The sequence below is a fragment of the Pinus tabuliformis genome, chromosome J (assembly GCF_031772625.1).
Source record: "Pinus tabuliformis cultivar Carrire ecotype Pingquan chromosome J, CPIR1, whole genome shotgun sequence".
Lineage (NCBI taxonomy): Eukaryota > Viridiplantae > Streptophyta > Pinopsida > Pinales > Pinaceae > Pinus > Pinus tabuliformis.
In genome coordinates, this window is record NC_142295.1 from 1,327,800,166 (window position 1) to 1,327,818,874 (window position 18,709).

At 34.3% G+C, this 18,709-nt stretch overlaps 1 protein-coding gene across 1 annotated transcript; it reads left to right on the forward strand.

Annotated features, from left to right (window-relative positions):
* Positions 1-6,518: 6,518 nt before the first annotated feature.
* On the forward strand, positions 6,519-11,867 carry LOC149232190 (cysteine-rich receptor-like protein kinase 2). The gene is made up of 7 exons (XM_089381858.1): positions 6,519-7,284; positions 9,971-10,105; positions 10,210-10,337; positions 10,506-10,719; positions 10,827-11,058; positions 11,158-11,308; positions 11,540-11,867. The coding sequence occupies exons 1-7, from the start codon at positions 6,519-6,521 to the stop codon at positions 11,846-11,848; spliced, it is 1,935 nt and encodes a 644-aa protein (XP_089237984.1). The 3' UTR covers positions 11,849-11,867.
* Positions 11,868-18,709: the final 6,842 nt, after the last annotated feature.

The following is an 18,709-nucleotide window of genomic DNA, read 5'->3' on the forward strand; positions in this document are numbered from 1 at the left end:
AACTTTCAATGTTTCTATATAACCAATCCTGGTTTTTCTGAAGAGAGATGTTTGGATGTTATTTGTGTCTATAATTTCTATTTCAAACATGTGAACGGTGTTCATTGAAATTGTTTGGTAGTATAATGTTTCTTGGGTAGCGATCATGGCATGATGGCCCTAGGAATCAGAGCAATTAAATATTTATGGGAAGATTATTATTGGTCATGCATTTGTGTGCTTTGTTAAGTGTTACAACCCACTTGCATTGGAATGATTCTATGAAGATTGATTTAGTTAGATTGCAAAGAGATCATGGGCGAGGGCTTGACAGAGTTCAGTGATAGGGTCTTTATTGTAAATACCATAGATAATTAGTTATATATTATGCGCTTTGTTAGATGGCAACCTTGGAGTCCTTCAGACTGTGTTGTTCTCTTTTGGACTAATTGAGAATTATCGTGTGTGCAGCATAATTTTTGAAAAGAAAAGGCTAATCAATGAGATGGATTTAGATTGCAAATTTTAGCTTTGTTTTACCTTGTACGCTTAATTCAAGTTCACAATTATATGTCGATGACATTTTTGTTTGATGCATTGCAACTAGGAGAGTTTACTATCTATATTTTTGGAATGGAATGATTAAGGAATGAATTGACTATTATCTCTTGATATGCTTCTTTTGATTAAAAATAAGGTAGAATTATGCGCTTTCAACTCTACAGCATCCTCACTCCCTTTTGTTCAGTAAATCCTTTCAATATCAATGTTGCTTTGATGGTCTTATGTTGTTCTCTAACACTTATTATTGTTTGTTGTAATAGTTGTCTGTGATGGGATGTAGGGGCAAGGAATTAGATGAAGTGGAAAACGATTAATTAATATGTTGCTTTCCCTTGATCATTCTTGTCGGTGTGGGTTGCAGGTATGATTGAATGGTAAGTTGATGAAATAAGTGTGATGGAACCTGTTGTTTTCCTTTGTTCCTTATTGATGTTGTGAATTGCATCTATTACGGAATTGGAAATTGTGTATATGCCTCTTTTTTTTCCAATGTTAATGTTATGATTACAAGTAAATTTGGGGATTTGTTCATGGAAAAATGTCAGGAAATGAAAGGTAATAATTGTAGCCTTGTTTTTCTATTTATTTCTCATCTTTTTTTTCGAATGGAGGTGGCACTGTGTGAGTGGTACCATAGAGTAGAAAAATTACTTTACAAAAAAAAGTTAAACTTAAAATTGATTGTATAAACTATGAATGTGATTTGATAATCAAAAAAATCTCAACATTATTTTACAAAATGAGAACATAATTTAAAGGTAATTTTGGAAATTATAATTTAAAAGTAATTCTATAATCAATTTTAAAAGTGATTTTATAATTAATGTAAGGTCAATATTATATTTTTATATGGAAGTCATAGCAATTGAGTTGTTTAATTAATTTTTTTATAATTAAATAGATTAGTTTATTTTTTTAAACAATTAAATAAATTTAAGTTTAATAATTATTCTTTGATGTAATTATTCTACATCAATCATAATGAATAATTTTGGGTGGACTTTTGGTTTGGGTAGACTTTTCAAACCAATAATGTGGTTCATCATTGATACATAATGATTCTATAATCAATTTTGAAATGTTAATGTTATGGTTTCAATAAGGAAATCATAACATTTAAACATATTAATTAAAAAGAAAAAAAAAAAGCAAGTATGTTTTCTACATATATGCTCTTCGCATTAGATTTACCCCACATTTCAAGTGGTCTCACCACCCATCAATAGAGACTCATCCAAAGCATAATATATTTGAGAAGAGTTTTGGGATGGTTATAAAGGAAGATATAATGAAGTGATGTTAATGTGATTATTAAGCAATTTTAAAATATATATATATATATATATATATATATATATATTATACTTAAAATTATTGATGAGGGAATAAAATTATTAACCTTTGACCACACATTAAAAAGGAAAAACAACCAATAGAGCAACAGGATTAAATAATATTTATAAATTGGACTAAATTAATAAGAGAACATTAATAATTTTTGGTTATTAATTAAAAATATTTGATTAGAAGAATAATAATAAGCTTTTCTACTAAAAATAATACAATTTAAAATGTTAATATTATGATTCAGTATAGAAATCATAATCATTAAGTAGTTAGTTAAAAAAATTAATTGGTTGGATTTTTTTTAATAATTTAATAGGTTAGTTGAAGTTTTTAAAATATATTTATTAATTAAATTTAGTTTTGATAACCTAAATTTAAATAATAGAAAAAAAAATATATTAATTTTTCTATCTAACTTTTCTCTAAAAACATTATACAAAATTTAAGTTTAAAATTTGTTAATTTTCCGTGCATTTTGTTGTGAATATTATGCTTTCATGAACAAGGAACACCACACAACATAAATGACATAAGGAACTATGCCACAAAATTGTTTCTTAAAACTAAGAGTACAAATTATAATAGTATGCACCATAATGTTTGGAGATAGATTTAATTGAGTAAGTGCCTCATTTCTTACTTATTAAATATGATGAACCATTTGTGGATTCGACTAGAGCCATCTAAACTAATATTTCAATCATTTTGCAAAGGACTATTGTATATATGTCATTTGCAAAGGACTATTGTATATAAATGACATATGCATCCAACAACCTTTTCATAGAGATGCTAAAATAAACTTTCTTTGAAGACCCCTCTTTGTCCCGATCATAGTGTTTCGACAAATCCTATCATAGAGCTTTTCACAAGTTCTTTCACAACATTCACGGATACAATGATTCTATTTGTAGTCTGATTTTCGCTCACCTTAACAACTTGCTGATAAAAGTCATTTCTTCCTTAACTGGTAGATACCTCATAATTTCCATGTTCAAATTTTATTTCATGCCATTTCAATAAAACTCAAAGAAATTGAACTTCTTTGCTATGTACCTTGTGCCTACAAAAATTGCTATTGTCCTAAACATTTATGTTAGTTTATCTTTTTGAATTTAACTTCCTAAAATATACAAACTCAAATTTGATTGTATTTCATGGTCCATATATTTCCCTGGATTTTTTCCTTCCGCCTTCATTGGCAACTCTCGGGTACAAATGCTAGTTAAAAGTCTTTGTCCTTTTAGTATGGATCCAATCACGCAAGTTTTGGCCACATTGTGTATTTTTAACCGCTTAAAACTCATCTCTGTCTTTTTAGTGGGAGTCCAATCACACAAGTTTTGGCGAGATTATAAATATTAAGTGGGTGGTCGCCTCTTGCCACCAGGGTTGGAATTTGGATTCTTCATTACCCGTCAAACAATTTTTTTGATGTTTTGGGTCTTTCTGTTACCCGTCAAGGAACGTTATGTTTAAAATTTTGCCCTTCAATCATAATGTTTTTGATAAAAAATTGACCCTTCATTAATAAAGCTTTAATTAAAAAAATACTTTTCAATCACACAACTATGTTAATTTTTCTCACAGATTTATAATAAAGCTTTAATTAAAAAAATATTTTTCAATCACACAACTATGTTAATTTTTCTCACAGATTTATAATAAGAAAAGAAAAAAAACATAACCATAACTAAATGATTTGTTGAATCATGAAGGTTGTTTTACTCATGGATGGGATCCACAATTCCCATATCATCCAGATTCCACTTATGAGTTATTCTTCCAAAGACATGATACAAAAATTATGGGTATATCTAGAAATCTATTTTACTCACGCCCAACTAATTGTTATTGCAATCATTCTGCTCCTATTTCAATATTCTCAATTTGGATTTCTATTAGATAATTTAAATGTTGCAATTTCAGTAAAAACAAATGGATTTCTTTCACCAATATGAACCAATAAAACTTCCCAAAAATAAATTTCCATCTCAAAGACTTTGAAATTGACCAAAACTATTTTTGACATTCCTCTCCACCATCATAATCACATGGAATTAACCTAAAAGCTGAATTTTTAATAAAACCAACACAATACATGAACTTAATTTATTTAAATATAAATAACATAAACTTAATTTATTTAAATAAAAACAAATATATTAATGTAAATTCCAAATATTACAACACTTAATTATTGATCATCAAATATTCACCTATAACTTTAAATAATATGAATTTAATTTATTTCCATAAAAACAAATATTATGGCACAAATTCCAAATACCACATATTACAAGGTTTAATTATTGATAAGTCAATAAAATATATTACTAGTAAATACGTGCGATCAAATTCCAGAACTGCTGCCATATATGTTTTTAGCGGTTTGAGAAGGTAGTAATGAAGTTTTCGTTAAAAAATAAACCGTCAAAAATACATTTTATAACTTTCAAAACCCATCGCAAAAAACAGTTTCTTTTAATTTTTAAACATAAAATACGATCAAAATGCCTTATAACAAGCATTTTGCGTGTCAAATTCCAACCCTGCTTGCCACTGACTCTTTTAAATACTAAATAGTCAAGTGTGCACTCATCTCTGTCTCTTTAGTGGGAGTCCAATCACACAAGTCTTGGCGAGAGATTATACATATTACGTGGGTCGTAGCCTCTTGCCACTGACATTTTTAAATACTAAATAGTCAAGTGTGCGTCGACTCCTGTTCCACTTCATAGTCAATGAGAAAATATCCTCCCCTTACACCGGAATGCTTATCGCCGTTGAGAGGATTGCAATTATGATGCAGGAGCATCAAGATCATTTTTTTCATTGTAAATATGTGATTAGAGGGAGTGTGACAATTTTTAATATTTTATTAATTAATTTGTTATTTTTAATAAATCATTTTTTTCATTGTAAATATGTGATTAGAGGGGTGTGACAATTTTTAATATTTTATTAATTAATTTGTTATTTTTAATAAAATAAGAGAAAGTGAGGATTTTGTAAATATTCTTTAAGGAATATGAGAGAAAATAGAGTTAGAATTAATGAGGGAGCCTAAGTTGGAATTAGTTTCTAAGTCTTAGGGATGAGAATCTATCTTTTAGGGATGTTGAGAGATTTAGGGATTTATTGAGATACTAAGGGGATTGAGCATTTAATTAGATCATTTTTTAAAATTGTAAAAAAGGATTTGAGAGAAAAACATTGAAACAGAAGAGAGAGTGAGAGAAGAGTGAATAATGTTTCTCCTTAGGAGTTTTCGGCAGTTTGCAAAAAAAGCCATAAATTTGCATATCTGGCCATGAAGAGCAAGTTCTGTATGAATGTTTGTTTTTATGTATATATGAGAGTGATGAATTCGATTTTGTATGTGCATTTGCTGTGTAATAATTATTGTATTAGTTCGCCTTCCGCTGATAACATACTCGCTTGAAACAGCAGTTACGCATAGCCTCTGTTTCTAAGAGTTTGGATTTTTCCATTAATTGGCTGAAGCGAACAGAACTTTTATACCTGAATGTTCTACTGTATCGGTTGAACCATATGAGGCAGCGTATTTCAACCGGGTATAATACTGTGTATTCATGGTTATTTTGTTTAGATTTTTAATTCTTTTACTATGGCGCATATATTCTTGGTATAGCACAAGCTCTGGTAAACTTTTAAGTGGCGGAGGCATTTGAGAATTCATAACTGAATGTAGCTGTCGGAAAGAGATTTAGTTTGCGGTGCATCTAAGGTCAAAGGCGTAATGGATATTCGCATATATTGTGAGGTGTAATGGATATGGCTGATAACGTGTTTCTCAACTGACAATTGTTAACTGTTGATGCGCATATATACATAGTGATTAGTTCTTGCAGAGCGGCGGCCACCAGAGATATGTATGCAGGGTTGCGCGGAGCTGTATGCTGTATAGCGTAACAGAGGCGGGGTTCAGAACTTGGGAGCGAATATATAACCGGAGTCTGAGCTGTTTATACATTGACGAAACTTTATGAGAGAACAGAAGTATATATGCGTGGTATATATACAAGGAACCAGCGCCAATCCCAAAGAAGAATTGCTGTCAGCGTAACAAGGTGAAGTTAACGCATATAAATTGCTGTATATGTATCCACAGAACAGTGCGATATGAATTGGATATAATTCATATGACTTGGATTGAATATTTATGGTGGTGGATTTAATATGCATATATGCCTGCAGCCCATGATAAAATTAGACTTTTAATATTGTGTTATTTGCCAACTAACTCTGGTCATGGAGAACAGTAAGGGCGCACCCTTTGATTTAGTTCAGCCATATATATATTTTGAGATTGCTTATGGGACTGTCCGAAGTATTAAGTTGTGAATTGGATTTAATTCCAAGCATGGGTTTCTAAATCATAAGATCACCTAAGTTTTTATATGCCTACAAGGATGGTGACAGAAAGATCCTGGTAGTTGTGGCCTGGGAGAGGCCTGGGCTGCATCAAATCATCAGTGGTCTTTGTAGGGCTGAATCTGCCAAATGTTCAGCGGCATCGACCCTCCGCTCTTTCATATGGCCGTTACGTTGAACCTTGGCAAAACCCTGCTTATTTTTTGGGGATTCTGATATTTTCATATTCCATGGTTCGTTCACAGTTAATCGGCGTGTTAGTTCTCTTCTGGGCCGTACTGACAGCCGCCGATCATAATCTTCTGAACTCGGGATGTAGTACGGTCAAGAGCACCAACGTCACCCTTTTCAACAACAACTTGAATGCGGTGCTTGAAGCACTACGTGCCAAGATTGTTTCTTCTGGTTTTGCTACCGCGGAGCAAGTAATAGGTGCAGACCCAGTGTATGGCCTGGCGCAGTGCAGAAAGGATAAAACCCCCCCCGATTGCCTCAAATGTATAACCGTCGCAGAAAAGCAAATTCGCAACTGCTCCGCTGTATCTGGCGGCAGAGTCATCTATGATGGCTGTTTCTTGCGATACGAGAGGAACAATTTCTACGCCGAAGCCACGGACCCTGGTAACACACAGTTCTGCGGTGCCACTAAGGTCAGGGGCGACAGTAATCAGTTTTCGGAAACGGCCCAAAATTTGATAGGCGATCTGATAACGGCGGCTCCGAAATCCACTGGCCTTTTTGCTGCGCAGCTCCGAAATACGAGTGAAGGGCCATCAAATAGTACCATCTATGCTCTTGCTTCGTGCGTGCGGTCTATTAATGAATCAGGGTGCAGTGAATGCCTGGGAATAGCGGAGGGTAATATCAGAAATTGTCTTCTTCAAACGGTTCAAACGGAGGGAAGGGCTGTGGACGTTGGCTGCTATCTGCGATATGCCACGTATCCCTTTTTCCCGAGCAACGCCACCACGGATCTCACTGCCCTCTTATCTTCAGGTTTTGAAAATCTTATTTCTCGTCTATTACGACAAACTTTTATATTTACCCCTTTCGGTTTTAGGGAAATTACAATACTATTGATGGGAAGCTGTCATTTTTCATTTCGAATCAAGAGGATCTAGTATTTTATTGATTCTATGTATATTCAAAATATTATTTTATGCACTTCTGTCCTTTCTTTAAAAAAAAATCTTTATATTCGTGAGGCCATGCATAAGCGTATTCTTTTAAAGTTTTTCCTTAAATGTTATTATGTCAGATAAATTTATTTTATATTTTATATATTTGTAAAAATAAAAAATTTAATATTAGTTGAAATTTATTTTTATTTAAAATAAAAGTAATATAATTTAAAAATGAAATGATTTTTTTATGTGTTGAATAAATTTTAGTGTTTTTAGGTTATTTTAGTGTTCTGGTTTTGAGAATGTTGAATTAATTTATGTATTCAAAATTGTAATTTAAACAATAAAAAATCATCTTTTTTTTTTTTATATTGGTTTTGAACAAAAAAATCTCTTTCATTTATAAGTTAAACTACACTTTTAAAATATATAATATTAAAATAATAATAATAATATATTAATTTTATAAAATTAGTATTTTAATAATTTGAAAGTTTTTTATAATAATTTGCAGATAAATTTTTATAAAAGATTTTATTTATTTTTCTTTAAAAAATAATAATAATTTTATTTTAATTTTAGATATTTCTTTTTATATTAAAAAATGATTTTGATTATATAATTAAATAATTAATACATATTAATATATCAATTCATAAATTTTATTGATTTTCTTCCTTACTGCAACAAAATAAAATATATTATTTTAAAAAAATTAATTAAAGAAAATAATTAATTAATTTTTTATTTAAATATTTTTTTATATTCAAATAATCATTTTTACTCATAAAAATTATAATTTGAAATTAAAAAAAAAAAAAAGCCATTTACCAAAAAAATGGCAGACGAAGCTCGAGCCCATCTGTTCCGCATGCTCGTCCATACCACGTCGGAGGCTTTTTTCTGTAAAGAACTTCGGTGACATCCACGTGTAGCAGTTGATATGTTTTGAACGGAGAAGGCGAAGGCTACGCGTACACCGTCCGTAAACCGTGGCGATTAAATTTTTAAACTTCCAGACCATTTGATTTTGACGAGGAGGAATAATATTCTGAGTATAACAAATCTGAACCATACACACGATTTTAAATATTTAAAGAATTAAAATTCTAGCAATCCTATTGCCAAATAGGATGCCTATAGGCATAAAAACATATACAACTAATCTAAATGTAGAAGCCCTCCATTTACAAATTCCCTACAAAATCAAATCCAATTCTCTAAAAGTTTGATAAAAATACAAATAACTAGAATTTAAAAGTTTGGAAAAAATATAAATAACTAGAATCTACACATTATAATGGAGAGATGAGCAAAGAGAGATTGTGATAGAAATTGATATATGAATAAAGAGAGATTGTGCACACCCAAATCACATTTATTCATCATAATAGTTCATTACTTCCAACACCCTCCCTTAATGCTTACATGGAAAACATTGAAAACACATATTACAATAACAATATGATATGTGTCTCACTGGTCTTCATAACACTCACATCCACTCTGGAATCTCGCAAACATCGCTCTTTCTTTACCACCACATCTTCAAGCTGCCGCTTGACTACCTCTGACCATTGTATGAACTTTGCCGCTTGACTACCTCTGACCATTGTATGAACTTTGTACAATTGACGCTTCTGAACTACCCCAAAGAATAGCCTAGATACTTAATATCTCTATAGACATGCTTCCATCCTAGTAGTATGCATCCGGCTAGATACTACCCCTGCAGCTCAAAGCGCACAACTAACATATCTATGGATCCGGCTAGCATAACGAAAAACCGGAGAATTCCAACCGACCTAGTCAAGAACTTCATGCACTCTATCCGGTCCCTCATGGCCAGCCATACGCTAGCTAAAAGAGAGCCTTCCACTAGATCATCCATCAACTGATGAGAACGGCATCAAAAGGCACTTCAAGACACACAATGTTGAGAATGAAAGTGCCACCCAATTCTTCACAGAATTCTACTGGTATTATCTACACACTAATCTTATGGATCAACTTTCGGATCTTTCCATTTTCCTAAGCTTTTTAGTGAGAGATTTAGGTTTAGATGAGCTCTGATACCATGATAGAAATTGGAAAATGATTAAAGAGAGATTTTGTACACACAAATCATAGTATGATGTTATTTATCATAAAAGTTACATATATATAGGATATAAGACACTAATTTAGACACATCTAGATCATGACTTAACTCACACATAGAAAACCGACTACTAGATTAACACTAAAAATTCACAATAATAATTATACATAACATGAAAGCATTACTTCTAACACTATGAACACAAAAACATATATAAGTATAAATTCTAATAGAATTCCCAACAAGTTCGATAAAAATACAAAAGAATCTACCAATTATAATCGAATTCTGGACAATTTTGATAAAAATATCAAAAAATAAGGACAGAGCATCTTAAAATGTAGAAAGGTTAGACGCTATTTGGATAATATTTCTATGACTTATCCCTTTTCGTATTTTTTTGATTCCTAATAAATTTATATGAAACCAAGATAGATATAATTAAATTCTGTTTCAGGACACAAAAACAAATCTCGAACATGGATAATCGTTGTTGGGGTCGTCGGAGGCGTTGCGGTGATTTTAATTATGGCATTAATCGTCAGACGTTATTTTTTCAGATTATACACTACCCCCTCACAACAAAGACAAGGTATGCCGTATGCATTTTGGTTTCGCATTTTAGAGTGTGCCTAACTTTATGTCTTTATGTTTGGTTGCAAACTAAACATCTACTTATTTGGAATCGTACAAAAGTCAACACTCTAGTTGCAACGGAACTCCGAGGACCCGTAGACTTTGATTTCAAAATATTAAGAGATGCTACCAATAAATTTGACACTGCAAATAAGCTTGGAGAAGGAGGGTTTGGTGAAGTATATAAGGTGAGTTACCATCATTATTGGTATCTTATTTGGGTTATAGATTTGGGGAATATGTGATAAATAATTCAAACCATCGTTATTAAAAAATATTCCTGGAATCGATTTAAGTTCTTGGAGAATTGCCTCCCTTCAATGGTTTCTTAGACGCTGAAGATTGATTTGATGCAGGGTACGCTGAGGAATGGGAAGGTGATAGCAGTAAAGAAACTATCTTTAGTGCAATCTGCCCGTGCCATATCCGAATTTGAGGGCGAAGTGAAGCTCATATCAAATGTTCACCATCGAAACCTGGTACGCTTATTGGGATGCTGCAATCAAGGCCCAGAAAGATTGCTGGTTTACGAGTACATGCCAAACAGTAGCCTTGACAGAGTATTATTCGGTTGGCCCCCTCATACTTAATCCCTCTGGATCTTTTTTTTTTTTTTTCGCCCAAGAGTTGTTCTGTTGTAGCTGAGATATGTATAACTGTAATGCATGTGTCAACAGGAGAAGGCAGGCAGAGTTTGAGTTGGGAAACGCGTTTTGGCATCATATTGGGCACTGCTCGTGGCCTTGCATATCTGCACGAAGATTTCCATGTTCGCATCATTCATCGCGATATCAAATCCAGCAATATATTGCTTGATGAACATTTTTGTGCAAAAATAGCAGATTTTGGATTGGCCAGACTTCTTCCTGAAGATCGGAGTCACCTCAGTACTAGAGTTATGGGAACCCTGTAAGAAAAACTGTTCTGATTATATTTGCATTTAGGTTGTTTTGATTATATTTTCAGCTAGTGTTCGAACATAATTAAAATGGAGTTTTGTTTGCACAGAGGATATACAGCACCAGAATATGCCGTTCATGGGCAATTGACCGAGAAAGCGGATACCTACAGTTATGGTGTTGTAGTTCTTGAGATTGTAAGCGGCAGGAAAAGCATTGACATGAAGCAACTACCGCATATGCAATATCTTTTGGAATGGGTATTTTCACCGACCATTCACGCTATATTTCTCAAACTGGTGTGGATAAGGAAACTCAGGCAGTCTCAATTTGTTTTTATTTATTATTTAATTTATTTAAAGTTATTTAAAATAATATAATAAGAATATATATTTGTAATAGCAAATTTGAAGATTATATATATCTATATATAAAGTCAATGAAATGAGTGTTACATGGGAAATTGATGAATTGGGTTATGAATGTTGCAGGTCTGGAAACTATACGAAATGAACGAGGTTTTAGAAATGGTGGACGAAAGCATGGGAGATGACTACGATAAAGAGGAAGTGTTGAGAATGATACAGCTGGGTCTGCTATGCACCCAAGCTTCTGTTGCACAAAGGCCGTCCATGTCTGAGATAGTGACGATGCTGGTAAGCAAGAGGGACATCAATAATTTGCAGACGACACCCATGAAGCGTGCTTTAGGATATACAGTGCGGACTACCAATTCTGAATCGGGCACGTCTTCATCGGCTTCGAATGCAACGGTGTCAACATCCCTCACTGCTCCTTAAACAACTTTAAATACAGTTACAGCAAACTATTTTCATGCATTTGTACATTCCGCAATGTAACGACTTTACAGTCATACAATTCACATATTGTAAATTTCAATTGTGTAAAATATATTTTTAATAAATAGATAGATAAATGTAGTATTTTAAAAATTATTGTAAATATTTAAATTTTATAATTAATATTAAAAATAATTATATTAACTTTAAAAAAAAATTACGCAGAAAGTGTTGTCTTTTGAAAGACCTCCTTTAAAAGAATATTATGCAATCGACGGCTTTTCCCAGTACTAAAAATGGCATCTCGTCTGCGCAATCAAGATGCCCAATAACACTATTCCCATCTTCGTGAATCAAATACAACTGCAAACATTCCAGAGCCCTTTTCGAGAACAAATTCCTCTGTGCCTTGAGACCCTCTCTCAAACTCTCCAACTCATAATACTTCTTCTGTAAATTTTTGCCAATCTCTTTGTCCACGGCCTCGATCTCATTCTTGCACTTTTCGCGGCCTCCCCTGCGTAGATGTGAGGTAATTCATGAAAATCCCTGGCAATCGACGGCCAATTTCAATAATGAGGGGCCGCTCTGCGAAAATTAGTTCGGGAGTCCAGTCGTGGGTACCTAATAAACGCTGCTCCCACAGGAAAACCACACCTTCGACCGCCAATTCCCAGCTTTTAAAAAACAATTTTGCAACAACGTGCCCTGTTCCTGTAGATACTTGATAATCTTCAACATCCGGGCACGCTTCTATTATGCATTTCGGGTCGCACTTTCTTCTATTTTTAGAAGAATTACAAATTCCTTCGCAGCACTTCTCTTAGAGAACCCGTTTGTAAACTTCATGTTGCCAAGCTCGCCAGTCTCTTTCAAAATCTTAACACATTGAGCCTTTCAGCCTTTTAAACTTTTGAATCTTGGATCTTCAAATCTCTGAAAACTTCCCATGCGGAAAGTTAAATATTCTAGCGGAAGCTTTAACTTTGGAAAGAGTGCCATTAAATAATAATTTTTATTAAATAAAAAAAAATGATATGAATGCATTTTATATTATGTTTTAATAAATAGTTAAGTTCTACCTTACATTAAGCCCAAATATATAGTGATGTAAGGCCCAAATATATTATTTTGATTTGAGTTAGTAAAAATATTATTTTGTACTTTGTATTGATAATGTAAATAGGTTTTAATTTTTTTACCTATTATTTAATATTATAATTTTTAAGATTTATTTTTATAATAATTTGTTTTAAGATTTATTTTTATAAAAATAATTTATATTTAATAGTGTAATTTTAATATATATATATATATATATGTATATGTATATGTAGGGGTATTTTAATATTATTTTAATGGCTAGTTTTTTTAAAAAATTTAATGAATATTATTTAAAAAGAATTAAAAATATTTTATACTCTATTTCTTATATGTGTTTATCTAATTAATTTTTTTTATTTGGTTAAAAAATTATTCATTTAAATTTTTATAATATAGATTTTATTAATATTATGATTTTTTTTTAAATGTTTATAAAAATTAAATTATTTTTTATAAATTATATTTTTTTTAATAATACTATACATATTTATAGTTGGTATTTTGAAAATGAATAAGACTTATTCTAGATTCTACATAAGGTAAGTAAGAATCTTTAAAAGTTTATGTATACATCATCAAAACTAATAAATTTACATTTAGAAAATTTGGATATATATATATATATATATATATATATATATATAAATAAAGATATCTTAATTTTTAAAATTTTATGTGTATACCCTCAAATCCTTGAAATTTTCATCAAGCAAATTGTCTTATTTTTTAGATAATTTTGAAATGTTTATATAATTTAAATTATATCTATTTATGTCGTCCTTTAAATCATGAATGCTTGTGAACTTTGCCTCAAAATGTTTTGTCACGATCTCAACTCAATAAACCAACACACATAAAAAAAAATTTATTTACTTAATACCTATCTCTACCTTGAGTCAATGATATAGCTGATACCTGGTCTGTGAGGTAAAGTTCTTAACATCACTATAATCATCTATGTTTGAAACCCTTACACGCACATATGTATAAATCTGGGCATGTTAATATATGTTCACTTTAAAGACCCTTGCACATTCATATGATACGTGGGTTACACGTCTATCACCCGCACTTTCACTTAACTGTACTGATATTTGATGGTATGCATTAATTTGAATGCCACTTGGTGAGCGGAGGGAATTCCAACTCACTGCTCCGTGGCCAGGTGGCTGTGAGCCATGTGAACGCATGTGATCAAGCGGGCGGGTTGACCTTAGGTATACGAGCCACACTCCCGCTCAAACGAAGGGCGGAGATCTCTTTTCCAGATTGGACGGTGCGGATCATTCCTAGGGTTTGGTTGACAATATATGTTGCCGGGTTCTTTGTTTTTGGCTCATTTTCAACAACGCTTCAGCCCCTCCTCCGACAGTGCCCTTCCCTCTGCAGTATGGTTTCTTGCGCAGGTATGGAAGCATCTGCCATGGCAATCCTCCAAGAGTTATTGATAGCTGTTTATGTTTTGATTTCGGATCCTGCTATGCCTGTTATTTACCTGCGCCGTTGCTAACAATGACTATCTCGTGCAGGGGTTTGGTCTCAGCGTCTGCCATCATCCGGAAAGGTTTCAGGTCACTCCGCTTACTACCGGGTAAGTCTTTGGCGTTGGGTGTATTACCCCTTAGGGTTTATTGTATTGAAAGGTTGGCAGCTCCTTCTGGCCGAGACTAGGCTCATGCCTGTGCTATTATGTCTCAGGTCGAATTACCCTGCTCACATCTGGGTATGGCTTTACAGGCGGCGTTTCATCCTGTACTGTAAAACCATGAATCCCTGTGGTGAAGTCGCTCTCTGTTTACGCCCTCGGGCCCTAATGAGGGTTGACTGTTTGTCTTAAGTTTTTAATCAGTTGTAAAGAGTTTTATGTAGTACTTCTCCTTATCTGTGCATTGTTACTGTATTCGGTTTTACCCAACCGACATGTTCTTAACCGTTCTCGATACAGTTATTATTTTGATTAACTAATGGCCTTACCTTACAGCCCCTTTACAGTAATGAACATATATTCGGAATCTGCTTATTTGTTCCATTCTGGACATTTCTTAGTTTCTAATCCGCTCTTGTATCATGCATTATCTCTATTTATTAGTACTCATGGTTTTCAACAGTTTATGTTTCCATTCTCTTTACGGCGGAATCAGGGTTATGGCTTGCTCCTGGAATAATGGGAGCAAGCATCCCCTTCTCGCTCGCATATATGTTTAAAGATTGATGTTGTGATCCCAATGGTTAATAACGTATGCAATTCCAGTTCTCTGATTCGTTTCTCAATCCAATATTGTTATTTGTGTTTATTGGTCCGCGGCTAATATCATTAATCTCTTGCTGGTTATAATATAAATTCGTTTTCAGTGTAAGAGTAACGAAGGGTTTACCTGAGGTAACCCTTTTCATCTACTGACCTCGTTGCTCTGAGTTTTTACAATTTCTATTTAAGCGAATTGCTCTCAATGATAAGTACTTGCTATGACGGTAGAGTAAATCAGGTTATAATGGAGTTTCTGGTTCCGTTTCTTGCATGCTTTCGTTTCTTTAAGTGAATGCACCACTGTATTATATATTTAGTACATCACCCGGTCACGGCCGCTTCAGATATAACTCTGTTGTCTTGTCTCTCATGACTGTTTCTACATTTAGCTTGTTTATACACCCAGAAGTTGGATGTAGGGTAATCTTGTTATCGGCTATGGTTATTAAAACACTTTTGTCGAAGAGCTATTTACTTGTGCACTACGACTGTTGTGTATATGATATCGTTCACTGTTATGTCATTCATCTGTTCAGTAGCGGATAACATATACTGCTATTTAAAGTTTTCTTATGTGTTAATAACCAGGGTGTTACAGTCCACCGTAGGTGCGTAAGCTGTATTTCTTGAAGTTATACAGGAATTTGACATTTATACTTGTATTAAATATTTCCTACTTAATACAAAGATTCATCTACCAGCATTACATAGTTCTATTTCTTATGTAATAAATGAAACTCAGACATTCATATTTGCTTACATAATCTCTTACTTTACTAGGAATGCTACACCACTGTAGTTTGATGGTATGCCGACTTTACCTGTTTCTCAATTAACTGTTAAAGGTACATACCTGGTAGTCTGCTACTGTTGCTTGACCTTCAGCTCCCACCTGTTACAATATAGCTCTTAACCTCCCAACCTTGAGATCCACTGCACTGGATTCTCCCCCCGAGCCGTCTTGCAGGCCTGCAGCCTCCACAAGACTCATGCACCACTGTGCTGGTTATCTGATCACAATCAGACTTAACCTCAATTATGCATTCTGCTCTCTCTGGAATCTTTCCCTGCCTGTTCATCAACAGCCCCAAGGGTTTTCCTCCCCAGGACCTTTTCCTTGGGTCAGAGGCAGTTTCTTTTTCAGTTCCATAACTGATTTTATTTTCTTTTAATAGAAAATCCTCCTTTTTGGAGACTGCCAGCATTTCATCATTTCATCAATACACATGTGCAAAATAATCTCTTATATTTATATTAAAACTAATAATGTCTTTAATAAATCAAATTATCACTCATATTGTTTTACCACAGTAACTATCTGGAATTACAAATTACCGAGTCATTACATCTTCCCCCCCTGGGATTGGACATCGTCCCAATGTCCTTTCTCATTAAATAAATTCGGGTAGGCCTTTTTAAAAGGTTCCTCGTCTTCCCACGTAGCCTCCTCAGGGCCATAGTGCTGCCACAGCACTTTAATTTGGGTAATAACCCGTTTCCGCAGCCGCACTTCTCTCCGGTCGAGAATGCTCTGTGGTTCGACCAGAACCTCGCCTTCCGGTTCGACCTGCAAGCAACCAGCACATAATCAATCTCCCATTGACTAAGCTGCATAATTGAAACAACCGTATTAATTCTTACCCGCACATCTTGCCATTGAATAACATGTTTTGGGTCATATACATATTTCTTTAGGACAGAAACATGAAACACATTGTGAATCCTAATGTGACTGGGTAAAGCTAGTTGGTAGGCCACAGGCCCCACCCTAGCTAAAATCTGAAACGGTCCAAAGTATCGAGGAGCCAGCTTGGCGCAACCACTCCACTGTAAGGAACTCCTTCGGGTTTGAATCCTTACAAACACATGGTCGCCAACATTGTACTCTGCGAACCTTCTTTTCCTATCTGCAAAGCTTTTCTGTCTGTCTTGTGCAGCCTTTAAATTTGCTCGCACTCTTTTTACCATATTTTCCATATCTTTCAACATTTCCGGACCCAAACTCAGCTTATCCTCCAGTCCACTCCAACTTGAGGGTGTGTGGCACTTTCGCCCATATAAGACCTCAAAGGGACTTAGCTGAGTTGAAGTATGATACCCATTATTGTAGGCAAATTCAACCAAATGCAAATACTCTTCCCACTGTCCAGGCTTTAACATTACATTCGCTCGCAACATGTCTTCCAACACCTGATTGACTCGCTCGGTTTGACCATCGGTCTGTGGGTGATAAGCCGTGCTGAAATTCAATCGAGTGCCTAACTCGGCAAACAATGTCCTCCAAAAGGTGGACGTGAATTTCACATCCCGGTCTGATATAATTACCTTTGGCATTCCATGCAAGCGGAACACGTGTTGCATAAAGAGATGCGCGATTTGTACCGCCTTGTAAGTAGACTGCACCGGTATGAAATGTGCTGCTTTACTCAATTTATCAACCACGACCATAATTGAATCATTGCCCTTCTTCGTTCGTGGTAGCCCGGTTATAAAATCCATAGAAATGGTTTCCCATTTCCATTCCGGGATAGGCAGAGGTTGTAACAGTCCCGCTGGGTGTTGATGTTCAGCCTTAATTTGCTGGCATTCCAGACATCTTGCCAAGTATTCCACTATCTGCTTTTTCATTCCTGGCCAGTAATACTCCTTCTTAAGTGCTGTAACCATCTTTTGGTACCCTGGATGACCAGTGTAGTGACTGGTATGAAACTCATCTAAAATCAGCTTCTTAAGGTCATTTGAATCGGGTACATACATTCTTTTATTAAAATACAGCATTCCAACATTATCCAATGTGTACCCTTGTTGTAACTTTTCATTATCAGATTGCTGAACCTGCTGTTTTAGATGCTGATATTCAGAATCATCATTGGCTGCTGTTCTTATCTGTTCAACCAGCGTACTTCGCCATTTACTGGCTGAAAGTTCACATAAACAGTGAACCTTTCGACTTAAGGCATCTGCTACTCGATTTTCTTTGCCCTTTAAATGCTTTATTTCAAAGTCAAATCCACTTAGAAAATCTGCCCAACGACCTTGCCTTGCATTCAAGGTAGGTTGGCTGAAATAATGCGTCAAACTGTGATGATCAGTTAACAACAGAAATTTCTTTCCAAGAAGATAATGTCGCCACATCTTTAGTGCGTGAATCACAGCAGTTAACTCTAAATCATAAGCAGAGTATCTTTGCTCATGTTCTTTTAGTTTCCTCGATTCATATGCTATAACCTTTCCTTCCTGCATTAGTACTCCTCCCACGCCCTCCTTGCTTGCGTCGGTACACACCACATAGTCCTTACTAGGATCAGCAATCCTCAGAATAGGTGCGGTGGTGAGAAGATGCTTTAAACGGTCAAAACTCTGTTGACACTCTGCTGTCCATTTGAATATCTTTCCTTTCTTTTGCAAGGAGGTGATAGGATAGGCTATCCTAGAAAAGCCTTCCACAAATCTCCGGTAGTAACCAGCTAACCCCATGAAGGATCTGATATCAGCAACGTCTTTAGGTA